The sequence below is a fragment of the Giraffa tippelskirchi genome, chromosome 1 (genome assembly GCF_054371585.1).
Source record: "Giraffa tippelskirchi isolate mGirTip1 chromosome 1, T2T-mGirTip1v1.2.pri, whole genome shotgun sequence".
In the NCBI taxonomy this organism is placed as follows: Eukaryota; Metazoa; Chordata; class Mammalia; order Artiodactyla; family Giraffidae; genus Giraffa; species Giraffa tippelskirchi.
The window spans coordinates 130500218-130519508 of NC_137275.1; the positions used below are offsets into that span (position 1 = coordinate 130500218).

The following is a 19291-nucleotide window of genomic DNA, read 5'->3' on the forward strand; positions in this document are numbered from 1 at the left end:
ATGTGTGTGTGTGTGCATGTGCAGGTACTCAGTCGCGTCTGACTCTTTGCGACCCCATGGACTGTAGCCCACAGGCTCCTCTGTCTGTGGACTCTCCAGGCAAGAATACTGGAGTGGGTTGTCATTTCCTCTTCCAGGGATCAAACCCAGGTCTACTGCATCGCAGGTGGATTCTTTACTGCTGAGCCATCATAAATAAGGTCATATACATAACTCTCTGAACCTTTTTCCACCTATGATTATTTTTTAACAGATTTAAAGTTCTCTTGCTAGACAGCCAACAATGTTCCTTCCCAAGCCAAGCCCTGTTTTTCCTCCCTCACCCTTAATATTTACTGTCAACACTCCCAATCTTCCTGAACTTCTCTTAGGGACTGTGGGGAGTTGATTTTTATGACCACTCTCTGCTTTTTTATTCTTTTTCACGGAGAGCCAAGTCAGAAGACTGGATAAGCAAGAGGGAAGAGCCTTGTGTCAGTTACCCAGCTGTGAGTGATATTTAGCCATGCCCTAGCCAGCAAGTGGCTTCTCTGTTCACCCTGCATGCTACAGACTTGCTGCTCAAGTGGAAAATGAACCCTCTGTTTTATCCAGCTGTGTAGTCAGTTTGACAGTGAGTGTGATTGGCACCTTTAACAGCTCTCCTGCAAGATAGCATCAAGACACAAAGTGGAAGAAAATGAAAGATTACCAAATAAAATGGAAATGTATTTATAGGAATCTGAGTGTTGGAGGGCCTGGCTCACAGTTCTCAGCAGGGATAATAGTTCTAAATTAGGCAGATTTGGCTCAGTGGAAGCCAGTTTAGCTCAGGATGCTGTGGTATCAGGCAGGGATTCTCCACAAAGAGCACTTTCTCTTTCTCTGCCACACTAATAATCTTTCACACCCTGTTAGGACATGGTGGGTCTCCTAGTGAACTATAGTTATTGATAATAGTGAATGTGTACACTTAGGTGTGTTGGTGCAGAGAGAAGTGCACAAGCCTTGAAAGAGGTTGGTTCCTCATTTTTAAAACAAGTATTAATATTTGGACCGGGTGATCTTAGAATATCTTCCATCTTATAAATCAAGTAATTTCTTACATTTTCACAGTTGTTCATTGTTCAGTCGCTAAGTCATGTCTGACTCTTTGCAAGCCCATGAACTGCAGCATACCGGGCTTCCCTGTCATTCACCATCTCCCAGAGCTTGCTCAAATACATGGCCATTGAGTTGGTGATGCCATCCAACCATCTCATCCTCTGTTGCCCCCTTCTCCTCCTGCCCTCAGTCTTCTCCAGCATCAGAGTCTCTTCCAATGAGTCGGCTGTTTGCATCAGGTGGCCAAAGTATTGGAGCTTCAGTTTGAGCATCAGTCCTTCCAACAAATATTCAGGCTGATTTTTTTTTAGGATTGACTGGTTTGACCTCCTTGCTGTCCAAGGGACTCTCAAGAGTCTTCTTCAGCACCACTGTTCAAAAGCATCAATTCTTTAGCATTCAGCCTTCTTTATGGTCCAAGTCTCACATCGGTGGTCCAAGTCTCACATCCCAAGGATGGGAATACCAGACCACCTTACGTACCTCCTGAGAAATCTATATGCAGGTCAAGAAGCAACAGTTAGAACCAGACATGGAACAACAAATTGGTTCTAGATTGGGAAAGGAGTACTTCAAGACTGTATATTGTCACCCTGCTTATTTAACTTATATACAGAGTACCTCATGGAGAAGGAAATGGCAACCCACTCCAGTATTCTTGCCTGGAGAATCCCAGGGACAGAGGAGCCTGGTGGACTGCTGTCTGTGGGGTCGCACAGAGTCGGACACAACTGAAGCGACTTAGCAGCAGCAACAGCAGAGTACATCATGAGAAACGCTGGGCTGGATGAAGCACAAGCTGGAATCAAGATTGCTGGGAGAAATATCAATAACCTAAGATATGCAGATGCCACCACCCTTATGGCAGAAAGCGAAGAAGAACTAAAGAGCCTCTTGATGAAAGTGAAAAAGGAGAGTGAAAAAGCTGGCTCAAAACTCAACATTCAGAAAACTAAGATCATGGCATCCAGTCCCTTCACTCCAGGGCAAATGGATGGGGAAACAATGGAAACAGTGACAGACTTTTTTTTCCTGGGCTCCAAAGTCACTGCAGATGGTGACTGCAGGCATGAAATTAAAAGACACTTGCTCCTTGGAAGAAAAGCTATGACCAACCTAGATAGCATATTAAAAAGCAGAGACATTACTTGGCTGATGAAGGTTCATCTAGTCAAGGCTATGGTTTTTCCAGTAGTCATGTATGGATATGAGAGTTGGACTATAAAGAAAGCTGAGCGCTGAAGAATTGATGCTTTTGAACTGTGGTGTTGAGGAAGACTCTTGAGAGTCCCTTGGACTGCAAGGAGATCTAAGCAGTCCATCCTAAAGGAAATGAGTTCTGAATATTCATTGGAAGAACTGATGCTGAAACTCCAGTACTTTGGCCACCTGATGCAAAGAACTGACTCATTGGGAAAGAAACTGATGCTGGGAAAGATTGAAAGCAGGAGGAGAAGGGGATGACAGAGGATGAGATGGTTGAATGGCATCACTGACTCAATGGACATGAGTTTGGGCAAGCTCCAGGAGTTGGTGATGGACAGGGAAGCCTGGCATGCTGCGGTCTGTGGGGTCACAAAGAGTGGGATGCGACTGAGCGACTGAACTGAACTCACATCCGTACATGACTACTGGAAAAACCATAGCTTTGACTATGCGGACCTTTGTTGGCAAAGTGATGTCTCTACTTTTTAATATGCTGTCTAGGTTTGCATACCTTTTCTTCCAAGGAGCAAGTGTCTTTTAATTTCGTGGCTGCACTCACCTTCTGCAGTGATTTTGGAGCCCAGAATTTCATAGAGTTAATTGTAAAAGAACCAAGTGGCATGGACAGGTCTCAGTGGGTTATATAAAAGACCAAGGAGTTTTGGTGAGAGACATCATTTATATCTTAGAAGAGAGCTTTGAAATAATCTCCTCAGGACTTCCCGAGTGGTCCAGTGGTTAAGAATCTCTACTTCTGCTGCAGGGGCACAGATTCCATCCCTCACTGGGGAAATAAGACCCCCATGTTCTGCACAGTGCAGCCAGAACAGAAAGTATCTAGTCAGGTCTCTTCAGATGAAGAAATTTGGGATCCAGAGAATTCAGGGATGTCATCTGGATTAATACTAATTTAGAGTCAAAGTTATAACTAATGCTTTATGCCTAGTTAAATGAGATGTTGGATACTATGGTGTACAGCCCAGAAATAAAATCTGACCCTGGTTTATTTGAGCTTAAAAACAAATTTTCAGTTGGGAAAACAGTTCAGTTATTTCTTAAAAGGTTAAATCTTAAAGATTTACCCAAGGGAAATGAGAAATTGTATCCCCCTACAAAAACCTGTATGTAAATATTTATAGTGGCTTGATTCATAATTGTCAAAAACTGAAAACAACAACACAAATATCCATCAGCTTGTGGATGTTATTGATAAGTACCCACGGTTTATCCATACAATGAGATACTTCTTAGCAATAAAAAAGACTGGGCTATTGATATTTGCAACAACAGGGATGACTCTCAGAGGCGTTATACTGGTGGTAGTGGTGGTCAGTCGCTAAGTCCTGTCCAACTCTGTGCGACCCCATGGACTGTAGTCCATCAAGCTCCTTTGTCCAGGGGATTTCCCAGGCAAGAATACTGGAGTGGGGTGCCATTTCCTTCTGCAGGGGATCTTCCCCACCCAGGGATCAAACCCATGTCTCCTGCATGGGCAGGCTGTCTCCTGCATCATAGGCAGATTCTTTACCGGTGAGCCACCAGGGAAGCCCCAAATTATACTGGTCGTGTTTGAGATTTCCAGTTGCTCTGCATCCATGCCAGCACTTGCCAGTCTTTAATTTTGACCCCTCTAGTAAGAGTGTCATGGTACCTTACTGTGGTTTTAATTTGTATGTCTTTAAGGACTCATCTTTAGCATTTCGTCGTTTGCCATCCATATGTCTTCTTCAGTGAATGCATCTTCACATACTTTACCCATTTTTATTGCATTATTTGTGTGGTTATTGAGTTGTAAGAATTTTTTTTAATAAGAGCAATAAAAATGGTATTTTGTTAATACAAATTTATTTTCTAAGTTAAAAATCACTACTTTTATGAATCATAAAATTAGTCTGAGTGAAAATGAAGCTCTTCTGATGAACACAAAAATCCTAAAGGTCAAGGAACTACATTCTTATATTAACATTCAGTTTTTTATTTTGGCTGGAATTATAAAAGTTCTTTTTAATTTTCTCTTTTCAAGTCCTTTATCAGATATGTGTTTTGCAAATATTTTCTCTGAGTCTCTGAGTTATCTTTCGTTTTCTTAAGGGTATCTTTTGAAGAAGTTTTAAATTTTGATTAAGTCCAATTTATAGATTTTCTTTTATTGTTCTTCTCCTTTGTCTAATCTCAGAAATCTTTGCCTAACGTTCCCTCTCTTTTTCTAAAATTGCCCTATGCATTAGAGTATCCTCCAGTTGCATGTGGCTATTAAACAGTTTAAAATTGTATTTTATTTTAATTAATTAAACTTTAAATTAAAAGCTGATACTCGATTCTGTTATTGAGGAAATTTTAAGTACATTCAGAAGACCTAACTGAAACTAAATTTCAAAATTAGACTTAAAAATGACTTTACCATTAGGAAATACCATATTTTTTAAAGGCTAAAGTATACGAATGTACAACTTCTCAGACGTATGGAAATAACTGTTGGCCATCTTAGTTAACTAATTGAATGCTCTCCCTTTCAATGCAGGAGACCCCGGTTTGATTCCTGGGTCGGGAAGACCTGCTAGAGAAGGGATAGGCCACTCTTGGGCTTCCTTTGTGGCTCAGCTGTTAAAGAATCCACCTGCAATGCAGGAGACCTGGGTTCGATCCATGGGTTGGGAAGATTCCCTAGAGACGGGAAAGGCTACCCACTCCAGAATTCTGGCCTGGAGACTTCCATGGACTGTATAGTCTATGAGGTCGCAGAGTCAGACATGACTGAGCTACTTTCACTTTCACTTCACTTTTTCTTGGTCTATTCCAAACTATCTTAGAAGTAACCTAGCAGGAGTTAGGTAGTGGTACAACAGGGAAGCAATATTGAAGGAGAAATTAGAAGAGATTGCTAGAGAAACATAGGGATATTTTTATTGCTAAGATTCTTGAATTTTTTTCTATCCAACTATCCTATCCATATTAACTCTATTGCTCTTAGTATAATGCACTATTATATATATATGTGTAACTTCTAATATATTTGTGGAATGATTTAAGAGAAAGTATTTGGAATTTGTACTGATAAGAGTGCAAAATCAGTCTGTTATTGACTGTGTGACCCTGGGCACTGACAGTCCAGTTGATATTGATAGTATTTACTTCATTCCGTCTGGGGGGAAAAGCTAATTTAATACTGGATAGAAAATGTTTGTCAGTAATTCTTACTGTTACTGGAGGTAATTCATACAATGATATTTTCAACTCCTGTTCCTTTCTAATAAGCAAGGGTCTACTTTTATTTTTAGAATTCATTTTCAGGTGTCAGCATTGATGTTTATTTTTATGAATATGTATTCTTTATAAATATAGCTATCAGATTAATGTAACATTTCTGGTAATTAGATAATTATCAATAGCATTTGGAAATTTTCTCATAAAATTAAAAAGCCTTGCTGAATCTTGCTATAGAAATGTTTTGCCGAACTTCAGAGAGCATCAAGGAGTTTATTAAAGTTACTAATGTAATCTCAAAACTTGAGACAAAAATCTGGGTGGTATCTTTGTTTCTTTCCTTCCTCCAAGGCAATATAATATCTTACTGAATTTTGTGAGGTAGCATTCTCACTTTATTCCATTTCTATTGCCATGTCCATAGTTGTAAGTTATGTTCCCTTTGCATCTGGACCAGTATATCAATAAAAATGAAAATCATGGACCATTATCACTAGTAGTTCCTTGAAAATTAACAAACATACCTGGCAAATGCTATACTAATATTCAAATATTTATCCATTAAACTCTGTTAGATTTTGCTTTTGTACCGTGCGACTTTTGTTATAAAGAAAAGGGCACTACAAATTTTGACAATAGTAGGAAAGGTATGGTTACAGAATTCTAATGTCTGCAGAAGTGTCGATAACAATACAGAAAAACACTCTTGCCCTCGTTACTAACATTAAATAGATGTTAACAGTTTGCCTCTTTTCCTTTTTGGATCAGATCTTCCTCTCCTCCCCACTTTTGACATAAGTCATATCTAAAGGCAAGATTCCCAATCTTCACTTTTCCTCCCTCTCCAGAAGTTACTTGTTTCCTCAAGTTGACGTGTGTCATACCCACGCTTGGCTTTATTAGTTTAGTGTATGTTACAGTGTGTGTATATATATTCAGTATTATTGGTGGCTTAGCTGCTAAGTCCTGTCCAACTCTTTGCGACCCCATGGACTGTAGCCCACCAGACTCCTCTGTCCGTGGGATTTCCCAAGCAAGAATACTGAAGTGAGTTGCCATTTCCTTCTTCAAGGGATCTTCCCCACCCAGGGATGGAACCTGGGTCTCCTACTTTACAGGTGGATTCTTTACCAACTCAGCCACCAGGGCAGCCCTCAGTATTTTTAGGTGTTGCCAGATTATTCTCCAGATTGTACCAATTTATACTCCAGCTTGACTACCTTCTTTCCAAAATATGGTATCATCCGTCTAATTTTAGTCTATCGAAATTGTCTTATTTAGTCTATCAAATCCTATTTTGTATGTCCTTGATGCTGGTGGTACTGGGCTTCTTTATATCTATATTTATTGACCACTTTTGTTTCCCCATTTCTGTTGGATTTTTAAATCTCTTTATTGTTGTTAATTTGAATGAGCTTTTTGTACTGGATAGGTTACCAGTGCTTTTTAAAAATAACATATATTGGAAATACCTTCTCTCTATCTCTGGCTTGTGTTTTCTCTCTGTTAATGGTGTCTTTTGAAGGCTTCCATTTTAAAGCACCATAGTCAAATATATGAATCTTTGTCTTACACTTTGTGCTTCTTGTCTCTTTAAGAAAGTACCCACTATCCCAGAGTGATAAGGTGTTAACCTCTTCCTGTTTTATTTTTCATTACAAATTGTGAAGTTTCTGTCTTTTTAAGTCATCTGGAATTAATTTTTTTGTGTGGTATGAAGTAATTGTTCCAAATGGGTTACAACTGTTCCCGGCACTCCATATATTGGTAATGCTGCTTTTATGTCAGACTCCAAGACACGTATGTACCTCTTTTCTGGACTGTTGATTCCTTTACCGTTGGTCCATTAGCTATTTTAGTGCAACATCTTACTGTTAATTACTCTGTAGTAAGTTGTAATAGCAGAAAATTTAAATTTTCTCTAATATTCTTCAATGTATTTTTAGCTAACATTTGCTCTTAATTGACTCTTTCATATGATTCTTAATTTCCATAAAAAGTAGATTAGTGAGAACTGATTTTTTTTCAAGTAGATTTGTTTTGAGGAATTGGCTTATTTCGTGTTGAATATAAGAACCTTACAGTAGTTTACTTTCAAGTTTTCCCTCCCATTCTTTGTGCTGTGGTGGTCACACATTTTATTTTTATACACTATTAACTCCACACCTTATTGTTACCATTTTTTCCTTTAGACAGTTAATTATATTTTTAAACAATTTTAAAAGTAGCTTTTAAAATTTGCATTTATTTTCACCACTTCCAGAGTTCTTCACTTTTTTGGTATAGATTATTTCTTCCTAAAGAACTTCCTTAACATTTTTATAACACAGTCTGCTGACAGTGAATTCTCTCTCCTTTTATTCGTCTCATAGAGTCTTTTTTTTTTCCAACTAAGTTCCATTTTTATACTTTTTTTCTTCCAGCTTTATTGAAATATAATTGACATACATTACTCTGTAAGTTAAGGTGTACAGCATGATTTAACTTATATATATCACAAGATGATGACCACAATAAATTTAGTGAACATTCATTATCTCATACAGATATAAAATTAAAGAAATAGAAAAGAAGAACTTTTCCTTGTGATGAGAACTCTTAGAATTTACTCTTATCAGCTTTTATATATAACATACAGCAGTGTTAATTTTATTTATCATGTTTTATATTATATTCCTAGGACTTACTTATCTTATAACTGGAAGCTTGTAATTTCTGACCACCTTCATCCAGTCCTTCCTCCCATTGCTTTGCCTGTTGTTAACAACAGATTTGACCTCTTTTTCTGTGAGTTTGTTTCTTTCTGAAGTATAATTGACCCATAACTATTAGCTCCCATTACCTGTCATAGTGACTCAAATATTTCTGTGTATTTCAAATATATTTCAAAATGATCACCAGAATAAGTTGAGTACCATCTGTTGCCATGCAAATATATTACATAATTATTGGTTATATTCCCCACACTGTACATTTCAGACCCATGACTCATTCATTTTGCATCTGGAAGTTTGAACCTGTTAATCTCCCTCACCTATTATTTCTGTTTTTTACAACAGCTTATTATCTTTCCAATTAACATTATTTTTAAGGAGAGTTTTATAGGTTGGTTTGTTTTTTTAAGTTTTTAGAGGGTTTTACACTTTTTTTTTTTTTTACTTTTATGATACATTTAAAATTTTACCATATACAACATGGTATTCTCATTTTAATTCTTTTTACTTTTACTGAATGTTCATTGCTGGTATGTAAGAACTCAGTTAATTTTAGTAGGCTGATTTTTTTTGTATCCAGCAATCTTGATGAACTCTATTAGTTGTAGTAGATTTTCTTCAGAATGTCTTATAAGCATATCATCTGTGCTGCTGCTAAGTCACTTCAGTCATGTCTGACTCTGTGCGACCCCATAGACGGCAGCCCACCAGGCTCCCCTGTCCCTGGGATTCTCCCGGCAAGAACACTGGAGTGGGTTGCCATTTCCTTCTCCAGTGCATGAAAGTGAAAAGTGAAAGTGAAGTCGCTCAGTTGTGTCTGACCCTTAGCGGCTCCATGGACTGCAGCCTACCGGGCTCCTCCGTCCATGGGATTTTCCAGGCAAGAGTACTGGAGTGGGGTGCCATTTCCTTCTCCGATATCATCTGTGGACAGTGACATTTTTATTTCTCCACTTCTAATCATTTTATCTTTTATTTTTCTTGTTTTATTGCATTGTATATCATTTCCAGCATAGTGTTGAATTTAAGCAGTCACAGTGGGTATCCTTTTGTTCTTGACATTCAGGAAACTGTTTCTTATGCTTCATCATCAACCATGATGTAGAATTTGGTTAGCGACTCATTATCAGATTAGAGAAATATTCTTCTGTTTATAGTTTGGTAAGACATTTTGCCTTTAGATTAATACTGAGTTTTTTAAATACATTTTCTCAATCTTTTGAGTTTTGTTTTTCCCTATATTCATTTGTATGTTAATTATACTAATTGGTTTTGTAATGTTGTACCAAGAAGGAAAAGCATTTCATTAAAATCAATTTGCTGGAAGTATTTTTTTAATGTCATAATTGAATCAGAAAGAACTAAAGTTCATTTCACTGCCAGAGAGAGAAAACTGAACCTCTTCTCTCTGCTCGCAGGTATCCACAGTGAATATATGAGTTAGTTAGATAGAAAATTGAGAAAAAGAGGGAAACGATGATGATGATGATGATGTCATTTACAGCTTACTTCATTAACACTGTTACCTATTAAAAAAAAAAGTTCCTTTATGGTGTGTAAAATTCTCCCAAACAAAATTAAAGAGCTTTTGGCACTAGCTCAAAGGTTACATTAGGCACTAAAGGTTACATTATAGAGCTTTAAAAACAGTTTCATCAGTAAAACTACTTTACAGCAAAAGAATTCTATCGTCTTTTGTTTATTTACTTATTTTACCTTTTTTTTGAATGGAAGGGGAAAGCCAACAGAAAAAAATGACTGCTTATGATAGATTGCAGACATATTTAATAATTTAATTTTTGCTTTGCCTTGCCTTAGCCAGCTAACTAATTTTCTTTGTTTACTAGATTATAAATTCAGTCTACATTCTTATCAACTCAAACTATGGCCTTTCAGAGCACGTCATCTCTGCCGATGTTTTTTGGTTGGTGACGTCCCTTTCTCTTTGTGTAGTGTGGCATGCTGTGGTGGTGAAATACTCTGTGCCTGGATCTCATTCTCCTGGGTTCACGTGCTGGCACAGCCTCTACAACTTTGGGACCTCACAATTTCTATGCTGCATTTTCTTCATCTGTAAAACACTGAAATGGGAATATAGTGTCTACCTCATAGTGTTCCTGGGAGGATTAAAGGAGTTAAATGTAAAGTTCTTGCAGAGAACTCTATGTATTATCATTATGTTAAAGAAGACTATGAAAGAAGAGTGAGTACATATGTGATGTTTCAGTCCATGGTTCTCTCTGCAAAAGACAGACTTACTTCTCAAAGCCAGTTCACTAAACTTGAATTTGCCATGTGATGAAATTGCCAAGTTTATCATACATACTAATCTGACAAATTAATTATTTTTTATTTGTTTAATTGAGATATAGTTGATTTGCCAAATTATGTTGTTGTTGTTGTTAATGCAGTTTGCAATAACTCATACGGCTTTTAAACATTTCTGTGAGGCCAGATTGGCCGGTTGTCATTTTGTGTTCATAGCAGCTTTTCAAAATTGAAGTCTTTTAGATTTGCTAAAACCTGAAGTCATAATATGAGTCTTCTTAGTAACAGTTGTAATATTCAGAAAATATATTTCAAAACCAGAAACTGCCCCCCTGCCAAGGGCTGTGTACCTTAATGAAAGGAGTACTAGAAAAATACCATTTGTTTGTTCAAGAGGTCAGTAAGGAAGATTGTCTCTGCAAGGAGCTGGGGCCAGCGCTTTGCAAGTCTTGAATCTGATTTGTCTGCTCCTCTATGAGTACAAATAGTCAAGCCGAGAAATCAACTTAAAGATTGATCTCAAGATGGTGATACATAGAATTCCCACAGACGTAGCCCCACCAAAGATGGGCTCACCATCCAAAAATTTAAAACAACAGTAATGAAATCCATTATCAATTGAATCATCAAACCTAACAAGACTCCTAAGAACTTCAGACAATTGTACAAGCTGATGGAGAGTCTAAAATTAAAACATTAAAATGACCAAAGACATAAATGAAGATATCAAACCTGTGAAGAGACCAAGATGTTATTTTTTAAAAAAGAGAACTTCTAGAAATGAAAAGTAGTCAGTGAAAAGAAAATTTCAGTAGAGGAGTTTAAATAGCAGATATGACACCAATAGGAAGGAATTAGCAAATTAAGATAGAGCTGAGAAAAGTATCCAGACTGGAATATACAGAGCTCAAAGAGCAAAATATGAAAGGATAATTTAGTTACAGAGACAGAGAGTAAAATAAAACATTACAACATACATTTAATAGGCATTTCACTAGTAGAAACTAGGAAGAATGGGGTAGAGGTAGTATTAAAAATGATAATGGCTGACAGTGTTTTTCACAGCTGTGAAAGATAAGTCCTTATATGTTAGAAGCATAATTCTCCCCTCCCCCCCAAAAAATACCAATGTACATCTTAATAATATATCAAAACACTATTGGCAAAGAAATTTTAATAGCTACCTATAATGGATTACCAGGTAGACTAACAGCAGATTTCTCACTAGCCCTAAGAGTTGCCAGAAGACAGTTGGAGTAATATATTTACTGTTTAAGGTAGTTTGCTACCTTATAATTCCACCACCATCACGATTGAGGAGTAAAGTCAAAATTAAGAAATTTCCAGACTAATAAATGACTAAGAGTTCACCATTTGAAGGAAGTAGACTAAAGGATGTACTTCAGGAAGAAGGGAATTGGCCCTAAAAGAGAGAAATGAGATACAAAAAGGATTGGTGAACAAAGAAGTTAGTTAAAATGATGGTAAATAATCATTAACTGTTGAAAAAAGTGTAGAATAATTCACTGACTCTACAATACTATTTTAGAATGTATCTTTCTTTAATTTGCATAGCACTGAGGAAGAAAACAGTTAAATCATGACAAGTTGCTTTAATGATTGTGTTAATCAATACATTAATCTGTTACACAAACTTCTCATTCCTTTAAAATTTTTGTTACCCACTTCAAGTAAAGTGGCAGTTGTCTTCATAAGCTTTGCTTCAAATGTGATAGAGAATCCTTTTGTACATGTGTTGGTTATGGACTATAGCAAAGTTTCATCAGTTTTGAAATAGTTTTCATAGTAGAAAAAAGTCAATAATAACTAAAACTCAAGAAATAATAGTATAATGATATTACTGAGAAATGACTGGAAGAAATAGCTCAAAAGTAGTTGTTTCTTGAATTTGGTGATTCACTTTTAACTATATATATGTAAATTTCATTTAAAAAAACAAGACTGATCCACTGAAGGAAAAATTGATATAGCTATAATATTATTTAGAAATAAATCTAAAAATAGATTTTGAAACAAAGAGCATTACATAATGATAAAACATTCAATAGTAATAACTCCGATTATGTAGCAATGTAGCCTCAAGATGTAAAAAGCAAAATAGGACAGAATTATAAAAAAGAAATCGACAAGTTCTTTTCTCCTAAGACTCAAAAGTAGGTAAGGATGTAGGAGATTTAAGTAAGATAATAAGCTTGATCTGCTCTGTGTACAACAATTAGATTATATATTTCCAGTTTTCATGCTCACTGGTTCATTTATAAAAACTCAACTATTCACACTATACTGTTAAAAGCAAGTTTCAATAAATATCAAAGTATGTATAAAATCTATTCCCTGCCCATGAGAAAATTAGAAATCAATTACCAAAAGATAACCATTACCACTTTTATATTTGAAAGTGAAACCAAGCACATGCACACATACAACACACAGTTCTTTGTGGCTCAAAGCAGAAATCACAACAGAAGTCACATAGTATTTAGAAATGGATAAATTGAAAACTTAATGTGAATTTGAAAAATGCCTCCAGAGCATCACTTAAAGGGCTATCTGTAGCCTGAATGCGTAATTTAATGGGCTACATTACACATCCAACTGCAGGAATTTTTACAGATAAAACTTGAACAATAAAACCAAGAGTAGAAATTGAAAAGCAAGATATATTTATGTTAATGATAATTGACTAGCTGGTTTTGAACTAAAGGAATAAAACATCTTAAACTGTAAAGGAAGAGCAAAAACATTAAAGAGAAATCAGTGCATTGCTTCTGGCTCAGAAAAATGTTATTATATGGTAGAAATGGCAGCATTCCCTAAATAGAGTAAGTGTAGCCTCCATTAAGATCCTTGGGAAGACTATTTTAGTACTGAAGTCTTCATTCTAACTTGTTTTCAAATATTTCAATATAGTAAAAACTACAGCATTGAGGGCAAAAATGGAAAACAAAAGCAAAAAAGCACAGTGGACAAAATAGAGATTTCAGAAATAGATTTAAATTATTACAAGACTCAGAGGTGTTAAAAACTAAAGATGAATTAAAGGTGGAAGAAGTTACTTTTAATGAATTTTGCTATGACATTTGAAAAATGGAATCATGTTTTTTGTCTCAGTTGTGGATAAGAGAGATTTAAGACTCTCTATGAGAACAGTATTTTCAGAGATCAGATTGGTTTGTCAGCACAGTAGCTATTCTGCAGAAGTGTGTCAACATCAAAAGGAAGGCAATGAAGGGAAGAGCAGAAAATGGACAGATGTTAAATCTGAGTGATGGGTGTTTATTGTACTAATTTTACTTACTTGTGTGTTTGAAATTTTCCATAATAAAATGGTTTTAAAGGAAAGTAAGAGAATGGGAGATCTGTTTACTAAGTATAATGGATTTAAAAAAAAAGTTACCCTCAAAATGTCAATAATGCTAAAAAAAAAAATAAAAATTAAAAAACCTTATGTTTGCTAGAATATTCACTTTTGCAGTAGTAACTGTTATCTTCCTGGAGGGAAAACTAGCAATAGAAAAACATTTGTAAAATTGTTCGTTCACTTTACCTAGTCTTTTTTTTTTTAATTGATTGGCTGCGCTGGGTATTTATTTATTGGCTGGGCTGGGTCGTTGTTGCTGCATGCAGGCTTTCTCTAGTTGCACAAGGCAGGGGCTACAGAAGGTGTGGCTTGTGGACTTAGTTGCTCATGTAGGATCCTAGTTCCCAGACCAGGGATTGAACACATGTCTCCTGAATTGGCAGGTGAATTCTTAATTAGTTGGACCACTAGGGATGTCCCTGCCTAGAATTATGGGATACACAGATGTCTAAAACATTAGTGAATGCCACAATGAAATAGAATTTCTTCTTTAAAATGCTGTAAATTTAGGTGTTCCCTCCAAAAAAAAATTCAGGCAGCTTCTTCAGCCCCTTCTGTAACTACAGTAACAATGAATACATACTATATGTCAGGTTCTGGATCTGTTCATTTCGTCCTCACAACTTTAGGAGGGTAGCTTCTATTACTGCATCTTGCAGATAAGGAAACTGTGTCTTTGCAAAGTTAAGTAACTTTCCCCAAATCACATGTTAATAATGAGCATGACCAGTTTTTGAGCCTAGGCATCTTGCTTCAAACTCCCTGCTTTAAGTCATTTCTTCAAACTGCCTCTCAAAATTAAAGCATTTATCAAGTAGTTGATTTCCTGTTTAGGGTCATTTAATTGCTCCTAGATAGCCACTGCTGACATTTACTAACTTCTGTTTTGGTAGATTTCAGAGGGTTTTGACCGTAATGCTAATGGGACTAAGCAGTGTAACAGATCTTCTGCTGTATGACTGGTGACATTGTAAATAGGCACAGCCTTTTTTGGAAAACATTTTGGCAGCATATTTCAAGAGCCATAAAATACTCGTATCTTTTTGACCTAGTTAATGCCACTTCTGGGAATCCTCTGAACAAACAGTCCAGTATGGAAAAAGCCTTGTGCTCTAAAGTTAACACTATAGCCATGTTTGTGATAGAGCAACCTAAGCGACCCTAAATGTTCAACGCAAGCGAATGATTAAACAAGTGATGGTGTATTTTTTTTAGGCAGCCAGTAAAGATGAAGTGCGATGCAGCAACAAAGGAAACACAGCTGTAAGTCTTAAGAGCAGCACACAGAGCATTAGTACACTCAAATTATAGCTTTTACAAATATGAAAAAAGTCAGGGCTTGTAAAAATGCTGGTGAGGAGTATTTTTCAAACTTTTTGTCATCTTTTTTCTAATTATAAAATTAAAATCACATGATTACTTACTGTTTTTGTGCATTACTCTCATAAGCCTCACTAGATTATAATCTACTTGGTGATTGTTCACAACTGCATGTTGGAAACAGGCAGAGAGCATCAGTGGAGCAGAGAACCTTCGGGAACCTTGCCAGGTGGCTCATTGACTGGTGACAATTACTCTTGTCTCAGCAGACTGAGCTGACCCTCACAAAGTGAGCAGTACAGCTTGGGAAGCAGGAGTAAGATCTCTGGAGTCGGGAGAACTTGCTGTATGTCTTTGGCTCTCTTCTCAGCCCCTTCAACAGTGTAAAAAGCTCTATTTCCTGACTCATAAAATTGGAGCTACTGACATCAAAGTCTGGCACTCTTAGTAGATGCTCTGGAAATGTCTTGCAATTGGTTATGGCCCTCATAAAGTGATCCTCGCCTTTATCCTTGGATGACAGGAGTAGTTAGATGGCTAACTTCCTTTGCCTGAAATCTTCTGAGCAGCAGCTTTGCCATGTCCATTTTCTGTCTTCTGCTGCAGCTTGTTATCCGTGATTTAAAGATGAAGATCAAAAAGGTTTTGTCATTTGATGTGGCTGGCTAAATTTTCAGCTTTGTTTTAGTTATATATTTTTTTCTGATTATAAAAGTATGGTAAATGCTGATAGTCAAAAGTTGAGAAGATGCAAAAAGCTGAAAGAAAAAAATTACACTAATCTTTCTGCCCAGAAATAACCATTAGACACATTCCAATTCTTTTTAGGTTTTTCTGAATACCTGGTTTGTTTTTTTTAATAGGAGAATTCTTATTAGAACCTCTGTTATGTCTGGGGCAGGTTTAACAGGTTGCTCTGTGTTCATTTTGAGGTAGTTTATCTTTAACAAATACATGATTCCTAGGTAAGTATGAAGACCAAGATGGCAATAGGAAACGATGGAGAAAGGGCAGGGGTGGATAGCTCTGCCTTGACTACTTGGAAAATATATTCTGTAGTTCTGATAGCTCTTAAAGAATGAACTTACGGGTAAAGTATAATTACCGAAATCATGCTTCTTGGAGTTTTTTAGTACTTTCTTGCTACTGTTTTTATTGTAAGTAACCCTGTACTATTTTAGGCCATGAGTTGTGAATTATACAATGAAAAATACAATTATCTTATATAAACTTGGAATAAAGAAGCTTGCGAGGGACTTCCCTGGCAGTCCAGTGGATGGGACTCGGCACTTCCACTACAAGGGGCCTGGGCTCGATCCCTGGCTGGGGAACTAAAATCTAGAAGCCACACAGCATGGCCAGAAAAGAAGCTTGCAAAATACCCAAAATTTCTTGGCTCTTGGCCTTATCCGTTTTAGAACCTGCAGTTTTAAAAACTCATCAGTTCCTGTACTGTCTTCTGGAGAAAAGTAGGAAATGCATCCAGTGATAGAACCAACAGAGCAACTGGTACCTGTAAAGACTTAGCCTGAGCTGTGGTGACCATGTGGGAGCCAGCACTGATGTTGCATTACCCTGTGTGTGTATCAGTACACAGTCATGTCTGACTCTTTGCAGCCCCATGGACTGTAGCTTTCCAAGCTCCTCTGTCCATGGGATTCTCCAGGCAAAAATACAGGAGCAGGTTGCAGTTTCCTTCTCCAGGGCATCTTCCTGAACCCAGGGATTGAAACCACATTGTCTCCTGCATTGGCTGCTGCTGCTGCTGCTAAGTCGCTTCAGTCGTGTCCGACTCTGTGCGACCCCATAGACGGCAGCCCACCAGGCTCCGTCCCTGGGATTCTCCAGGCAAGAACACTGAAGTGGGTTGCCATTTCCTTCTCCAATGTATGAAAGTGAAAAGTGAAAGTGAAGTTGCTTAGTCGTGTCCGACTCTTAGCGACCCCATGGACTGCAGCCCACCAGGCTCCTCCGTCCATGGGATTTTCCAGGCAAGAGTATTGGAGTGGGGTGCCATTGCCTTCTCCCCTGCATTGGCAGGTAGATTCTTTACCACTGTGACACCTGGGAAGTCCCGCTTTACCCTGACTTTTACTTAAATCAGAAAGAAAGAATGTGTCTGTCCAGGGGTGAAGAACATTGATCCTTTCATTTTCTGGACTTTGCTGTTCAAGAAAGGCTTCTATAGGATGACTTAAAAAGTGAGAGAAAAGGTCTTTTTCCTCTTCTTTCATTTTTTTCTTCAGAGCAGCAGTCAAATTATAAAAGGTGACACAGAGTCCATCCCATACAAATAATTCTCAGTGTGGTGTATCTGTCATCTCTACTCCATTGAGGAAGACGTGAAGAGTGTTTGAAGTCGGCGTGTTAGTTTGTCTTGTCACTCTCTTTTGAGTACACCTTGGTGGCTCATGTCCCTTTGACTTCTGAGGTCTACTGCCACAAGCAGGAGGCTCCTGATTGGTTGGGAATTGGTGTTTATCACTCCGTCTGGTATCTGCACATCAGGGAGGTCATTTGTCCTGACAAGGCTGAGCCATTAGGAGCCATTACCCTAATGCTTGCTTACCTTTCCCAAGCATTTCCTCCTAAAGGAAAGTCACCTGACTTATTTACAGAGGAGAAAACTTAACCTGTAGCACAGTTTGAGATTCTAGCTTAGAATTTGACTTTACACAGTGGACATGACTGAGCGACTTTGACTTTCTTTCACTTTCACACAGTACTTAGGTATGACGGGATGGTGGGAATTTGAATGTGTCATGTGAGAATGGAGCAGAAAACTACAGCCTGGAGACCAGCTATTTGGAATAACCTCGGCCCCTCCAAAACTCTGCTTGTCTGAGATGTAAATTGGTACCCTACAAAGAACTGGCTATGATCCGAGGTTGAGAATGCTGAGTGTGAGGGGAAGTGGTATCCAGCACTGTGATAGGGAGGAAACCATATAGAAAGTTAGCTGAATTTACACCTTGTTGTAATGAGAGAAGATGATCAGCTTTATTTAATTCACTGTATTTTTGAGACTTCTTCTGTAACTGATTATTGACAAAAGTTTTTTTTTTTTCTTTTCTTTTCAGTATTGCCTGTCAGGGCACCCAACCTTACCATGCAATGTTCTCAAATTCAAATCAACCACCATTATGTTGGACTGTGGACTGGACATGACTTCCACCCTCAACTTCCTTCCTTTGCCACTTGTTCAAAGGTATGTACTGATGCATCTGAAATAGAATGAGCTTTAGTTGGCTGAAAAATGGTCCCCAATAGCATCAAGATGGCAGTGCCTTGTGTGTTGTCCAGAGTTTACTTTGTTCCCTTAAAAATGTTCTTAAAATAATATTCTTTGGCTGGGTCGATGGAAAGTGTTGTATTGATTTATTGATTGACTTCTTTATTCTAACTTCTTCTGAGCTTCTGTAAAATGTTCCTGCAACTGCTCAGTGCAAGTGAGGTCATGTATATTTCATCTTTCTTGCTAATTCATGTAGGAGCTGATAAATGGTAAACTGATGAGCCCCAAGAATTGAATTTTAGAATCATTTGCAAGGAGTTGACATCATAAAGCCTAACATTTGTTTTTGGTAGGTATCTATGTATTAGATATCAACTAGTATCTGATACTGATCATCTGTAGATATCACAGAATCATATATGAAGCCAAAGTCCTTGTCTTAAAGTAGACAGATTACCCCAAGCCTACAGGCAGCACTATTCACTCTTACTAAGACCTTATCTAAGAGATCAGTTCCCAACTTGCTGCTATTTAGAAGCAGCAATTTATAAAAGAAGCAGATCCTTTTAGAAGCAGATGTACTCCCAGTAGCAAAAAGTGATACCGCATGAAGGAAGGGAAACAGAAAAGCTATCTCAAGCAGCTTTAAGAACTTAAAAGCATAACAAGCTAGGTAAACCATCTCATGTGTTCTCATTCACTGCTGAAGACTTCACTGTGTGCAGTGATTATTCATAATGATAACCCCATGAACCTTCTAGAAAAAGTATAATTAAAAATGAAGGATTGATTTTCTGAGATAAGGCATACAGTGGTGACTCAGTGGTAAAGAATCCACCTGCCAATGCAGGAGATGCAGGTTCGATCCCTGGGTCGGGA

At 37.4% G+C, this 19291-nt stretch overlaps 1 protein-coding gene across 3 annotated transcripts in view; it reads left to right on the forward strand.

The window, feature by feature from the left end:
- Positions 1-19291, forward strand: part of INTS9 (integrator complex subunit 9) — a 116992-nt gene that overhangs the window by 17695 nt on the left and 80006 nt on the right. For all 3 annotated transcript variants that reach the window (XM_081496169.1, XM_081496189.1, XM_081496178.1), the window contains exon 2: positions 18258-18385. In XM_081496169.1, coding sequence (XP_081352295.1) covers positions 18258-18385 — 128 coding nt within the window. The remainder of the gene's footprint in view (positions 1-18257; positions 18386-19291) is intronic.